This window comes from Miniopterus schreibersii (genome assembly GCF_964146895.1).
Source record: "Miniopterus schreibersii genome assembly, chromosome: 19".
NCBI lineage: Eukaryota > Metazoa > Chordata > Mammalia > Chiroptera > Miniopteridae > Miniopterus > Miniopterus schreibersii.
Window position 1 is genome coordinate 13,435,260 of NC_138119.1, and position 13,535 is coordinate 13,448,794.

Sequence of the window (13,535 nt, forward strand, 5' to 3'; positions counted from 1 at the left end):
GGGCCCCTCAGAGCAGACCATGGACACCAGCGATCACCAGCACAGAGCAAAAAGACAAAGGAACAGACAGCCCCACACCAGTGAGTCCGTCACCCATCTTCAGGGCACCGCCCTTCCTAGCTCCTCCAGCCCCCAATCCTCTCGCCCCCCTCTCTCCTCCAAGACCCCTCCCCGTGCTTTGGGGTCCCCGCCCCTCTCATCAGTGCCCTCCTTTAGAGGAGCCCTTCTTCTTTCCCTCATGTCTGTCCCACTTCCTTCAGATCCCTCAAGTTTCTGCCACCCTCACCTGGGCTTCCCCAGCCTCTACCCCCCTGCAAACCCCTAACCCTAATGAACCACAATCTTGGCCAGAAGACAAGGTCATGGCTCTGATGAGCTAAACTCTTTGACCCCTCAGCGGTGCTGAGGCTCCTGAGCTGGGGACTGCCCACGTGCTGTCACCGATTCGTGTGGCGATTCCTATGGCGCCAGCCAGGAGAGTTTCCCCTCACTGCTGTCCTGCTGGGGGCAGGCACCGGGGGACTCCTGGCCATAGGTGAGTGTGGAACAGAGGTTAGGGGTGGGACCCATCTTTTGATCTTTGGCTTGACCCTGTCCCCTTAGGTCTCTTTCAGCTCCTGGTGAACCCCATGAACATCTATGAAGATCAGAAAATGATGATATTATACGGCTTGGTGGGTTAGTGCTGGGCTGAGGACGGACATCCAAGGGGCCTGTGGAACAGGGCCTAGTCTTGGGTCCCCAGGAAGGAGTCTGAGTTTGTTTCTTCTGTACCCCAATGTGGCCTCAGCCTTGTCTTTGGGCTCTGAGGGGAGATCCAGAGGGAAGAGGCCCCAGTCTGTGGAAGAAGACACAGTCCTTCCCCTTTAGGGTCTCTCCAATCAGATGACTCCCTATTACCCACATGATGCAGTCCAAACCCCACAGCCCACCCTAATCCCCTTCTCTTCTCCCTCTCTGCCCTTGTTTCCCGCATCCTCTTGATAAATTCAATTCACTCATGCGGCACTAACTGCGCGCCTGCTGAGAATTCAGCAATGACCAAGACTGACAAGCACTCAGCTCCTTTGGAGTTTACATCCTAGTGGCAAGAGTTAGACGTTAAATGAACAAGAAATAAGCAAGAGCATTTCTGATAGTTACAAGCGGTATGAAAAAAAGTTAACCAGGGGAATACGACGGAAAGGGGCTGGGGAGCCACCCTAGCTTGAGTAGTCAGGGAAGGCTTCTCAGAGAAGGTGACATTTGAATACCAGGAGGTGTTGGTCTGTAAGAACAGAAAGGCCACCTAAAAGGGGTTTAACCACAGAAAAAGTTTATCATCTCATATAGTAAGTTTCAAGCTAGAGTGCGATTTGGAGTTTGGATAATTCAACAGCTCAGTAAACCCACCAAGGACCCCGCTTCCTCTCACCTTTTGTCTCTTCCATCTTTGGCCTGTCAACCACTCCTCCTCAGGTCATGAAGTGACAGCAGCAACTCCGGGCATCACATATTCATATGACAATGTCAAAAGACCAGAGCATTCCATCTGTTGTCTCTTTTAAGAACAATGAAAAGTTTCCTGCAATCCGCCAGCCGGCTTCCCCTCACGCGCTTGCTCAGTGCTGCAGCACATGCCCTTTCCCAAACCTGTCCCGGGCAAGGAGCGCGGGGCTGGTCCCCACCAGAGCTGAAGGAACTCACCTCTGTGGGAGACCAACAGGAAACTGCCTTTTCTCTCACCGCCATATTCAGACTTGTTCTGTCACTGCTGATCATTCACGTGGGCCCTGAGCTTTCTGGTTACTTTCATTTAGAAGACCTAGTCCTGCTTCAGTAATTAGGACTATTATTAGGTTTAAAAGATCCAATTCCGTCTATATCAAAATTTCAATCTCAGTTCCTACTCAAGCTGCCCCACCACCACCGCCTCAGCTCAGGTCTGACCCCTGGTGGGGGTCCTGTAATGGAGAAGGGGGCAAGGCCAGTCCTTTACTTTTTTCTCCACTTTCTTCCCCTCTGGTTCTTCTGATGTCAGAAAGGGGATTAGAAGAATTAGAGGAAAAGGGACAAAAGTCTGAAGTCACCAATACTGATGTAATTCCTCTGTGTGACACAGGCACTCACACCCTGGCTGTCTCAGGGGCCCGTGTATGGTCTCTTTGTAGGCTCTGGGTGGACCCTGCAGAGCCCAGGTTTCTGCTGAGGGCAGTTCTTTTTGGCTGACCTCAGATGAAGCTCCCCACAGCTTCTGCAGACAGCCCACAGCCTCTACTTTCTGGATCCCTCCCACAGGCAGGCGCCCTTTTGGATGGGGAACCTCACAGATGACTTGAGACCTGCTCCCCTCCAGAATGGCCACTTGTCCCAGAGGAAATGCACACTCCTAGCCCTGCCAAACTGGGAAAGGGGGGCACCTTGCAGCTGCTCTCTCCTGCCATGATGAGAGTATGTACCACTCTCACTCCATGACTCTCCCTGGGCTCTGGACTCTGGTGGTAGCCCAGGTTCTGTAGTTCAGGGGGAGTCTAGCCCAGGAGAGATGACCAGGTTCCCCTTCTTGAAGCACCAGTCACTACAGGGCTCTCTTGGAGTCTCTCACTCAACATGGGGAAGTGAATGTCCATTCTCTTAGCAGACTTGCCTCCAATGTCTGCCTACTCCAACCACTTCTCTCCACTTCCAGAAAATTCAGATTTCTGGTTTTGTCTTTATATAGACTGGTTAGGGTGGCGGGGTGAGAGACTAGCTTTGCTATTTGGGAGTCAAGAGAGGGGCTCTCCATGGGGCTCTCTTTAGAATGTAGGGCAACTCTGTCAACTATCATTCTCAGCTTGAGTCTTTGGTCAAAGAGCCAAAACCATAGAAAAAAACCCTATCAATGTCCTGTTTTACCACGATTGGATTAGACAAGTCCAGATTTACTCCCAGGGGTTGGGGCAGGGGCAGGCCATTGCTCTTGAACAAAACTCAAGTTATATTAGCAAGAAAGAAGGCAGAAAAAACTGTTGGGTGGCGCCCGACAGGGCTTGCAGCAAACCTGTATGACTAGGTGGAGCCAGGCAGGTGAAGAATAGGGGGAGGAGTGCTCCTGGCAGGGGGAACAGCCAGGGCAAAGGGCTGAGGGGAGGAATGAGCTTGGCATGTTCTAGAAACAGCAGCAAGGTCCGTGTGGGTGGACATGGTGGGTGAAGGGCTGAGTAGCATGAGGTCACTTCAGGAGGGAGGCAGGGGTCAGATCACAAGAGTCTGTAGACCACGTTGAAGGAATTTGGATTTGATCCCAAGTGTGGTAGAAAGTCATTGGATGGTTTGAAGCAGAAAGGGGACATGATCTGATTTATGTTTTTACAAGATCATTCTGGCTGCCTTGTGAAATCAAAGTGTAGATTAGCAAGAGAGGAAGTAGGAGGCCAGTTAGACCCAGTGAGATATGATGGGGACTCTATGAGAGAAGTGGAGATGGAATGAAGCATAAAGACTTGGGATTTGCTTTGGAGACCTTTGGGTGAACACTCTATCAACACAGGAATCTTCTAGGTTCCCTGACCAGCTTATGCTATTCCTTCGGCCTGGAATGCTGTCTGCGCCTTCTAACAACAGTTACTCAACTTCCAGGCCCAGCTGACACATCACCTCCTTTGTCCAGCCTTCTCAGCCCCACCCCTCCCTGCAGAAATGCCCACTCCCTCCTTTGCTCCCACAGCTCTTCATAAGCACCTCCCTGTGCACTAAGCACTTAGTGCTGTAGTCATTTGTTTACTCGTCTGTCTCTCTCCCTGGATTATGAGCTTCAAGGAACTCACTGTCTCCTCTCATAGACCACGGGGAGACACATGTGAAACTGCTAAAACATACCAGGAGGTACATGCTTGAGGGCTGAATTAGGGACAGAGATTATGGTGCTGTAGGTGTCAGAGCATGGTGAATATTAAGGTGGCTCTGACCTCTCTTCTGACTGCTCTGCGCACCAGTGCCTGTTTCCAGAACTTTTCTCTTGTTCTCTCTGCTCCCTCAGCACCTAGGTAAATGTGAATTCAATCTGGAAATGGGAACTGTTGGCCCCCTTCCCTAACACAAACATACACTCATGTGTACACACACATGGTCAATCACCAACCATGGCTTTTCCATTTCCAGCCATCTCTCCAAGCCCTTCTAGAGACTGGCACACAGTTGAACTCTGTAAATGGCTGTTGAATAAGTGAATTAATGAGTGGCCTAAAAGGCCTATCACAGTCAGTGTAAATGGGGACAAGAGCAGTATGGTGGTGGTTCTAGAAGGAAGGGGGGGGGGGGTGCTCTGGTAAACCTGGTAGACAAAGCAGCTTCCTCACTCTACCATACCACCTCCTGGGCTCTCCCAACAGGCTCTGGGGCCATGGGCTGGGGGATCTCCCCTCATATCCGTTGTGCAAGCCTCCTGCTAGTACCCAAAATGCTGGGCAAAGAGGGCAGACTCTTTGTGTTGGGATACGCCTTGGCCGCCATCTATGAGGGTGAGTGTACCCCTGGGTACCAGTTAATGCTGAAGCAATGACCTTGGGTGGGACACCCAATGGGAGCCAGGCCTGGTGAAGGAGAAAGGGTAGGAATCTAATCTCAGCTGCTTCAACTTGCTGTGTGTCCCTGAAAGAGTTCCTCCCTATCTCTGAGCCTCCTTATTTGCACAGGTGAAAAAACCAAGGGTTGAGTGAGATGACCTCTCACAGGCTTCTGGGCCCCATCGTATACAGTTCTGGATGGTGGACACTGCATGCAGAATGGGAGCTAGGGGTGGGCTTAAGAAAGTCACTTAGCACTAGAGGGAGATGACTCATCAGGGCATCTTCCCCCCAGGACCGATGACCAACATTCGACGCAACCTCAACGAGGTGGTAGCATCGCTGGGCTGCACCGTGGACCTGCAGATCAACAACACTCGTTCAGCCTGGCGTGTCTCCGTAGCCCCACTGCGTGCATTGTTCAAGGATCTGCTGGTCAGGGCCCTACACGAGCAAGGCCTAGGGGCCCCTTTTCCCAGGGGGCCTAGATGAATTGAGTTGGGAGCTGTGATCCTGGATTTATACTTTCCCAATGGGGGCACTGCTGGCATTTTTTCAGGACTGTCCCCAAACATTGCAGGATGTGCCTCGGGCCTGGGCACTAAATGCCAGGAGAGCCCCCACCCCCAGTCATTGGGACATGCCTTGCCCCACACACATTTCCAAACACCTAAGTGGGAGGTTCTTTGGGCAGCTGAACTAGACTGTTAGGAAATTGGGGGCTTTGACCTTGAGGATTCTGAGGCTTTGAAGACCAGGGGATTAAAGAATTGGGTGTTGGAGACTGGGATTTTGGAGGGTTGGAGAGTTGAGCTGAGGAGATGGGGGTTGAGGGTCTTGGGAGTTGGGGACATTGAGATGGCATAGTGGTCTGAGAGAAAGGTGATGTGGGGTGAAGTCTAAGGACCTGGGGAGCCCTTTCCTGACTAGCAAGGATCTGGGATGGGAGGCCTGAGGAAGGGCCACAAGCCTAAGAGGTGAGCAGAGCAGAGGCGACTGGGGAGAGGAGAGGGCTCCCAGGAACTGTAACAGTGGAGAATTCAAGGTGAGAAGCTTACCTATAGGCCCGAGGTAAGAGCCCAAAGCTCTTGGCAGGGCTCTTGACTAACGGCAGGGAGGAGAAGCTGTTGGGAAGCAGAAGCTCTAAATCCTTATTCCTGACCCTTTACCCCCAGAGCAGCCAAAAGACACTGAAAGCCGACACTAAAAATATCTCCAACTCCTTCGAGAAGGACCTGGATGCCCAGGTGAACAGTGAGGTTGGCTACACATCCAAGGATGCCGAGGGCTTGGAACAGGCATCCCAACAGCGGGGGAGGCTCAGCCCAGCTAAGGCCTTCGGATCCCGCCGCCTCTCCACACAGAAGTTGTACGAGCTGAGGACGAAGCTTCGTTGCTCCAGTGAGGGGCGTCCCCGGGTGGGGCCGGGTGGGGCAGGCCGTGGGGCCAGGGCTCCAGGGCATGGTGTGGGGACCTCAGACAGCCCTTGCCCCTCCCCGCAGGCGTGGTGAACAAGGCCATAGGCAGCTGCCACAGCTGGTTTAACAAAAAGCACCAACAGTGCATGCAACGCATCTGGATCCCATTCCTCAACCACCTGCTCTGCCTGCCCATGAAGTTCAAGTTCTTCTGTAGCATTGCCAAGGGTCAGCACAGTGGCAGGAGTGTGGGAAGCCCCGGGGCTAAGGAGCTGAGTCCTTGGGGTGCATGGGATAGGTGTGGGGAGGGAAGCGATCAGGCAGGGAGGCTTTAGGCTCTGAGGACAGTCCCCACAGAACCAGCCTTTCCACTGACTGGCTTTGTCACCCAGCCATGCTCTGAGCTGTCTTGTCATCTGAAAGATGGGCAAAATAATAGTGCTTATCCCACCCAGGGAGTTTGAGGGTTTAAGGCGATAACTCGTGTGAGGCAGGTAACAGCTGGCACACGGAGGAGTTGCTCTATGAACATCGCACTCTGTTAAAATTTGGTATGGCCATGCACAGGTGAAAATGGGGGGAAATCAGGCCTTGTTCCCAGGAAAAAGAAGTCAAGGGGAGCAGAGGGAATACTCAGGGTGGTAGACAGTCTTGGGCGGGGAAGCAGAAAGCAGGATCCAGAGGATCCCGGGAAGGGCAGCCTGGAGGCTGGGCACAGGGAGGACCTGGATGCCCAGGTCCCTGATCTGGCCTCGCTGCCCACCAGTGATGGAAGTTTGGTGCCGCAATCGCATCCCAGTGGAAGGCAACTTTGGGCAGACCTACGACTCTGTCAACAAGTCTATTCATGGCCTGGATGATGACTTTAGAGCCAATATTAACTACAGGGTAGGAGGCAGGGGCATGTTGGAAGGGGTAGGGGGGGTGGGGTGGGAGGAGGGCACAGGGAACAGGGCCTGAGGAAGGGCAAGTGAGGGGGCACAAGAAAGATGCAGCCAGATGTGAGGGAAGGGGGCAAGATGGGGATTAGCTCTGGTGTTGGGGTTGGGGGACAGCGGGAGGAGTGGTGCTGAGCCTGCGGCATGCATGGCCCTGCTTTCGGGCGGACCGGTCAGCCAGGTGTGAGACGCTGTCAGCTTGCACAGATGCAGGGGAGCAGAAGGAAGCGGCAGCTCCCACAGGTCTAGCGACAAGCCAGGGGACAGGACATGGGTGGGGTGCCGGGGAAAGATGCCCCAGAGAGGCTGGGCCTGGACCTGTGAGGCTGCAGCACCTCTGCCGCCCTCAGGAAGAGAAGCAGACTGCGCTGCTGGGCCTCAACACCAGCTGGGAACACGTGAGCGCCGAGATGCGGGATTACGTGCGCCGCCAGGAGGCCCAGCTGGAGTGGGTCTTGGGGCTGCTGAACGCGCTGCTGTCCTGCACCTTCCTGATTGTCCTCCACGCGTGAGTCCTGAACCTCTGCTCCAGGAGGCCCCTCCTCAGCTCTAAACAGGGGCCCTGCCCTGAGGGCGGCTGTAAGGACGGATCGTCAGAGCCGGAATGTTCTTGTGCCTTTAACTTTGCCTTTTATACAGCTGGGTTCATTGTTTACACAAAGTCTAAGGAAATGTGGGCATTTTGTCAGAAGAAACAGTACCCGTGTTCCCGCCACCTTAAAAGGGTGACCGTCTTCATTTATCTAGCTCCTTCCAGCCTTTATCCCAGTGCTGACTTTTTATTTTCGCTTTGACTTTTGATGTTTTCCTTGCCCTTCATATTCCCCTTGGCTCTGACTTTGTGCCATTTTTATCGCCCAATTCTGCTTTCATTTTCTCCTGCCTGCTGCGTTGGCAGCTACTTTCCCTCCATTTGGACCAAAGTCCTCAACCCCACCCAGCCTGGCGTCCAGCTGGGCTGCCCTGGGACTTGCTCTCCGTCCCCTACTGACCTCTGGACCCTCTGTTTCCTGTCTCCACCCCCAAATGCCTGAGGTGGGCAGAGGCTGGGCAGAAGCTGGCAGGGACAGCCACAGGGGCTCTGGCTTTGTCTGCCCCTGTTTGTAGGGCCTAGAGCGACTGCCAGTGAGTGGTTACGTGTGTGTCTGTGAGAGAACAAAGATGAATGAGCCATATTCCCGCCCTCAAGGAGCTCATGGTCAAGGGCAGACAAGAGAGGCATCCGAGACACAGAGATGATTCAAAGGCTGTGGGACAGGTGTGGGAGGTGCCCCTGCAAGAGCCATAAATGGGCTTCAAAAGGCTGCAGATAGGGAGCCATGGTCTAGGAGAGAAAGAGTGTTCTCTTGGGCAACGATCCTGGCATCTGTGGGATGTGGAGGTCAGAGGACTAGGTTGAAGTGGGCATGGCCAGAACAGTCTGGAAAGCCCTGGGGGCAGTTGCAGGATGGACTGGGGAGAACTGAAGGCAGGAGTCCAAGGTGGGTCAGAGGTTAGGGAGCCTGGTTGGAGTGGGGCATGGCAGGAAGTTGGCCTGAGAAGGCCAGAGGAAGGGAAAGGTGTAGCAAGTCTCAGAACTAGCTTGTTGAGGGAAGGAGGGAGGCAGAGTCAAAAGACATTTCCAGGCCTTTAACCTGGGTGAGGTCACTCACTGAAGGGGCAGCAGTGGTGAGAGGGCGGAGCCCAGGCTCCGGAGGCCTTTGCACAGTAGCGACAGGTCTCTCCACAAGGGGGCGCTCACAATCTTTCTTTGCATGAATACTTATTTCTACTTTAGAGGGAAAGAAAAATGTATGGATTATTACAAGGTCCCAGAAGCAATATCATTGGAAGTTATGTTTCACCGTTTACAGAGATTATTTAATGTAATTTTATAGTTTCAAACACATTTTCAACAATTAACATTCTTTTCCTTAGGAAACAAGCATTATGTGGGACCTTGGGAGAGACACAGAAGGGTTGCACATGCACATGCACATGCGCGCACACACACAGAAAACACTGCTGAGTTCGAGGGTGTGTCAGGGGAAGGAAAATGGTGGTTGGGGTGAGTGTTGCTTGAAGGGACCTCCAGGAGATGATGGGTAAGGACTCAAGTGGTGAATGTGGGAACCGTAATGGATCAGGTGACTCCTGAAGCCTTGAAGGGTTCCCCCCATCTCTGTGCCTTTGCTTCTGCTGTTTCCTCCACTTGATATTCATCTTGCAAGATCCACGCCTGGAAAACCTTCCCCTACGTCCCATGCAGGGACCTCGTGGGCTCCGCCTCACCTCTGTTAGGTCTCATCAGTTGTGTGGATGTCTTGCGCTGGGCTGACGGAGGGCAGGGCAGAGCTTCTAGGGTGCAGGTGATGCTGAGTGCGTGCTGGCCGGTTGGCTGAATGACGGTGCCTTAAGGAAGACCAGGGGTGGGGGGGAGGGCAGAGAACTGGAAAGAGATGGGGACACCCTCCACAGGTCGTTCTCCTACATGGACAGCTACAATGGGGACATTCGCTTCGACAACATCTACATCAGCACCTACTTCCGTCAGATTGATGAACGCAGGAAGAAGCTGGTGAGCGGGCCCGGCCCTGCCCCAGGGCCCGCTGCTATGTGCCCTGTGTGGCCTCAAGCTCCAGGAGGGCAGAGGGGAAAGGGCAGAGGGCCCTTGGTGCTCCTCACTGTGGGGACATTTTTTCCAGGGCAAACGGACTCTGCTGCCGCTGCGCAAAGCTGAGGCGAAAACTGTCATCTTCCCCTATAGCCTCACTATCCAGGCCTCAGAAATGAAAAATGTGGTGAGGATGGCAGGGGAGGCAACTACCAGCACAGATCTGAGCGTGGAGGGCGAAGGCATCAGAGAGGGCTCCTTGCCAGGGCAGGCGGCCCTGCCCCGCTCTACCCCTCCTGTTCTTGGGCAGATAAAAGAAATGTCAGAGACACTCCCTGTGCTGCTGCTGCTGCTGGTGCTGTGTGGACTGGACTGGGCTCTCTACTCCATCTTTGACACCATCCGCCACCATTCCTTCCTGCAGTACTCCTTCCGCAGTGAGCCCACACCCCCAGGAGACACCCCCCTGGAGAACTCCCACCTCACTCCAATTCTTCCAATTTTGTCACCTCATTCTGGGTCTCAGTCCCTCTCTGCCCTCATCAGGGTCAAATCTGAGCCCTGCAACCTGACAGCTGTTACCGGGGCCTTCAGTTTCCAACCCCTTTACATCTACAATAAGAAGGGGTCAGCATTCAGTGAAGGGATGGAATGTGCAGTTGAGAAGTATTTCTATGCCTGAACTTCTCCCCATCCCCTTAACTCCAATTCATTCCTAACATACCCCCTACCTCCACCCCCCATCCCATGCCCCAATCTTTGCCTCAGGCAGTCATAAATTGGAGGTGAAAGTTGGGGGAGACTCCATGCTTGCCCGGCTTCTTCGGAAAACCATTGGGCTCCTGAACACCTCCTCGGAGGCAGAGGTGGAAGCAAACAACTTGCGTGAGTGATGCTGAGGTTTCGGATGAGAGGAGTTGAGGGCTGAGGGGCAAGGGTCTTTCCAAGGCCAAGAGTTGGGGGACTGGGCCTCTGGTGTGGTGAGATAAGGGTCAGCCTGCTTGGGTTGGGGAATCAGAGCAGGAAATATCAGGTCCAACTTGAAGAGTTGGAGGATGACAGACTTGGGTGAGAGGAGTCTGAAGGCTCGGGCCTTAGGGCCAGAAGGTGCCAGTCCTCTGGAGCAGTTCTGTCCAACAGACCTTCCTGCTACAACTGGAATTGTCTATATCTGTTGAGCAAATAGCCAAATGGACCTAGCAGCTACAATTTTCATGGCACAGCTCTTCAGGGGGAGGGGGAAGCAGGAGTAAAACGGTATCAGAGGCCTAACTTGCACCCTCAGTGGATGGGGAATTCAACTAGGGCTGCCCTGTCCCTCAGCTGATCCTGGCCAGACCTTTGACAGGCCTCCCCCAACCCCCAGCCTGTCTGCCTCAGCCCCTGTGCCTGAACGCCGGAGACTATGTGAAGGCTGGAATACCCACTGGCCTGCTAGTGTGTCTCTGTCTGCTCCAGGCTTTCGGCTACCGGCTCCGGAGGGTCATCGCAGCCTTCTACTTCCCCAAGGTACACCCTCCCCTGACCTCTCCACCCCTGCTGACAGTGCTCATACACACACCAGCTACCAGCCGCATGCAGCTCCCCACAGGATGCTTCCCACCCCAGCACCGTCACTACCACTGACCCTCCTCTCCCTGGCCCCAGCGAGAGAAGAAGCGGGTCCTGTTCTTCTACAATGAGCTCCTGAGGAAAAGAGCAGCCTTCACCCAGCTGAGGAGGGCGGCCATCATAAGGCAGGCACAAGAGCAGAAGAAGGCTCAGGTAAGTCCAGGCCTGTGCTCCTGTGGCTCCTGGCTGGGTCTGAGACCTGTGGAGGAAGGGATCTCCCTCAGTCCACCCCCCCCCCCAACCCCCAAGGCCCCAGGCCTATTGAAGCTCAGTGAGTTCTGACATGATTCATGCCAAGGGTCCTGGTCATCCAGCTCCTAGAAGTCAGGGCTATATCCATCTCTGTAACCCAGAAGTCAGCCCAACCTGAGTTACTTAGTGGACCACCAGGAAACAGGCAGAAAAGGGGGATCAGATTTGATACAGTCTGGTCAAAGAAAAGCAAGAGGAGTTCATCAGAAACGAGGGACCCAAGGCAAAGCCACAGGTTCTACTGAGAGGACTGCAGACTGGAAGCTCAGTGCAATTCATAGGAGAGGAGAGGCAGGTGGGCTGGGGGCCAGGGAGGCCTCATGAAGGGGCACGTAGCATATGGAAAGGGCATGGAGTTGGAAGAACCAGGTTCTAGTTCACACTCCCTCATTAAGCTGCATGGCTTTGGCTACAGTGCTCACTGGACCTGCTTTGCCCTCTGAAGAGTGGGGAGGTTAGCTCTGTAAGGCCTGCTCACTAGAGACTAGTGATAGAGTGATGTCCAAGCGTAGGGCTCTGGTGCCAGGGGGCTTGGGTTTAAACCCTTCCCTTATTACTGTGTGATCTTGAGCACTGATTTAAATGCCATACCTTGGTTTTTTCCTTCTGTAAAATGGAGTTAACTACTCCATTTGATTGTTGTAAGGATTAACTGAGTTTCACTGTCATGGAGCAAGCACATAGAAAGTTCTATGTACATGTTAGTTGTCATTGTCTGACCCTAGGCAAGTGACCACCTATCCAACCATCCGTTTTCTCACCAGAAAAAGAGCTGATGATGATAATAACAATATCTGCCTTATATGGTTATCGTTTGAATTGAGTTAATTTACTTACAGTTTCTTAGTACAGGGCCCAACAAAACAAAACAAAAACAAAACAAAACAAAAAACAATGAGTGGCACCCGTTCTCATTTGATCAGCCCTAACCAAGCGCATAAAAGTGAGAATGTCTGCTTAACTTTTCCCTCCACTGCCCAGATTCCCTATGCCCCGTGAAACACAATAGGGACTGAATAGATAGCTGATAAAAAAATGAACATACTGTGATTCCATGACCCGGTCCTGAAGTAAACTGGATTTTGATGGGCAGATAGAAATGTGAAGGGCATTCATTCCAAGCTGAGGGAACAGAATGTGCAAAGACTAAGAATCCAAACGAAGGGTATGCCAAGTGCCAGGGCTAGTCTAAGGAGACACTGGCGCAGAAGATGGAAAGTTCGGGAAGGGGTAAGCTGGAGCAGAGGCTAGAAGGGACCAGACTGTGGAAGGCTATGAAAGCCAAGCCCAGGAGTTCTGCCTTTGTCTGGCAGGCAGTGGGGCTCCTGGAGTGTTCTGAGCAAAGAGTGACCTGATGAGGTGGCCTGTGGAGAAGAATCCCTGGCAATTGAGCATAATGCACCAGGCTTGTGATTTGGAATCAGGGTGCCTGGGTCCAGCCAGGTTTGATTGCTTACTGTCTGTGTGCCTTTGGGAAAGTCACTTAACCTTCGTGAGATTCATCTTTCTCATCTGTAAAGTGGGGAACACAATAGAGATATTCTTATCTGTCCCACGCACTTCTCAGCCCCACCCCGAGAACCAGATAAGATGATCTATGGGAAAGTGCAAATGATGGTCGTTGCTGTTACCAGCTGGAAGAGTCCAGGCTGCACGCTCCCACTGGCGATCGTGGAGTGCGGGAGAGAAGCTCTCCAGGACCCACTTCCATAGCACCCTTACCCTCCGGGGGTCTTCTTTGCCCCATCAAACTTCCTCCAGCACGTGGGCATTGTCACGCCTTGAGACTTCAGACGAGAAGCGCTGTCCAGTTGCCCTCGCGCCCCTTTCCCCAACCTCGCTCCCCAACTAGCTGTAATCCCGCCTCGCCCCCCAACAGATCCACCACCTGGCGGGCATCCTGCACCGCCGCTGCCCCTCCTTGCGCCCCTGGCTGCGCCGGCGCTGTGTGGTGTGCCAGTCACCGGAGACGTCCGAGTCCTACGTGTGCCCGACTCCGGACTGCGAAGCCGTGTACTGCAGGCCGTGCTGGGAGGACATGCGGCGGCGGTGCCCGGTCTGCACGCCCCGAGAGGAGCTCTCCTCCTCCGCCTTCAGCGACAGCGACGACGACGCCGTCTACGCGGAGTGAAGGCGCTCGGGCTCGCTCGCCCACCTCGCCCCTTCCTATTTAATAAAATGCCTTGTGCACTCCCCC

General features: G+C 53.7%; 1 protein-coding gene across 1 annotated transcript; it reads left to right on the forward strand.

Moving 5' to 3' along the window:
• Positions 1-19: 19 nt before the first annotated feature.
• Positions 20-13,469, forward strand: DCST1 (DC-STAMP domain containing 1; the record flags this gene model as incomplete). The annotated part of the gene is made up of 16 exons (XM_081120246.1): positions 20-80; positions 398-535; positions 604-678; positions 4,353-4,481; positions 4,822-4,961; positions 5,702-5,927; positions 6,029-6,172; positions 6,711-6,832; positions 7,233-7,390; positions 9,340-9,439; positions 9,567-9,662; positions 9,786-9,912; positions 10,244-10,360; positions 10,842-10,984; positions 11,123-11,239; positions 13,218-13,469. 16 exons carry the CDS (start codon positions 20-22, stop codon positions 13,467-13,469), a joined length of 2,145 nt encoding a protein of 714 aa, XP_080976372.1.
• Between the last annotated feature and the right edge of the window lie 66 nt (positions 13,470-13,535).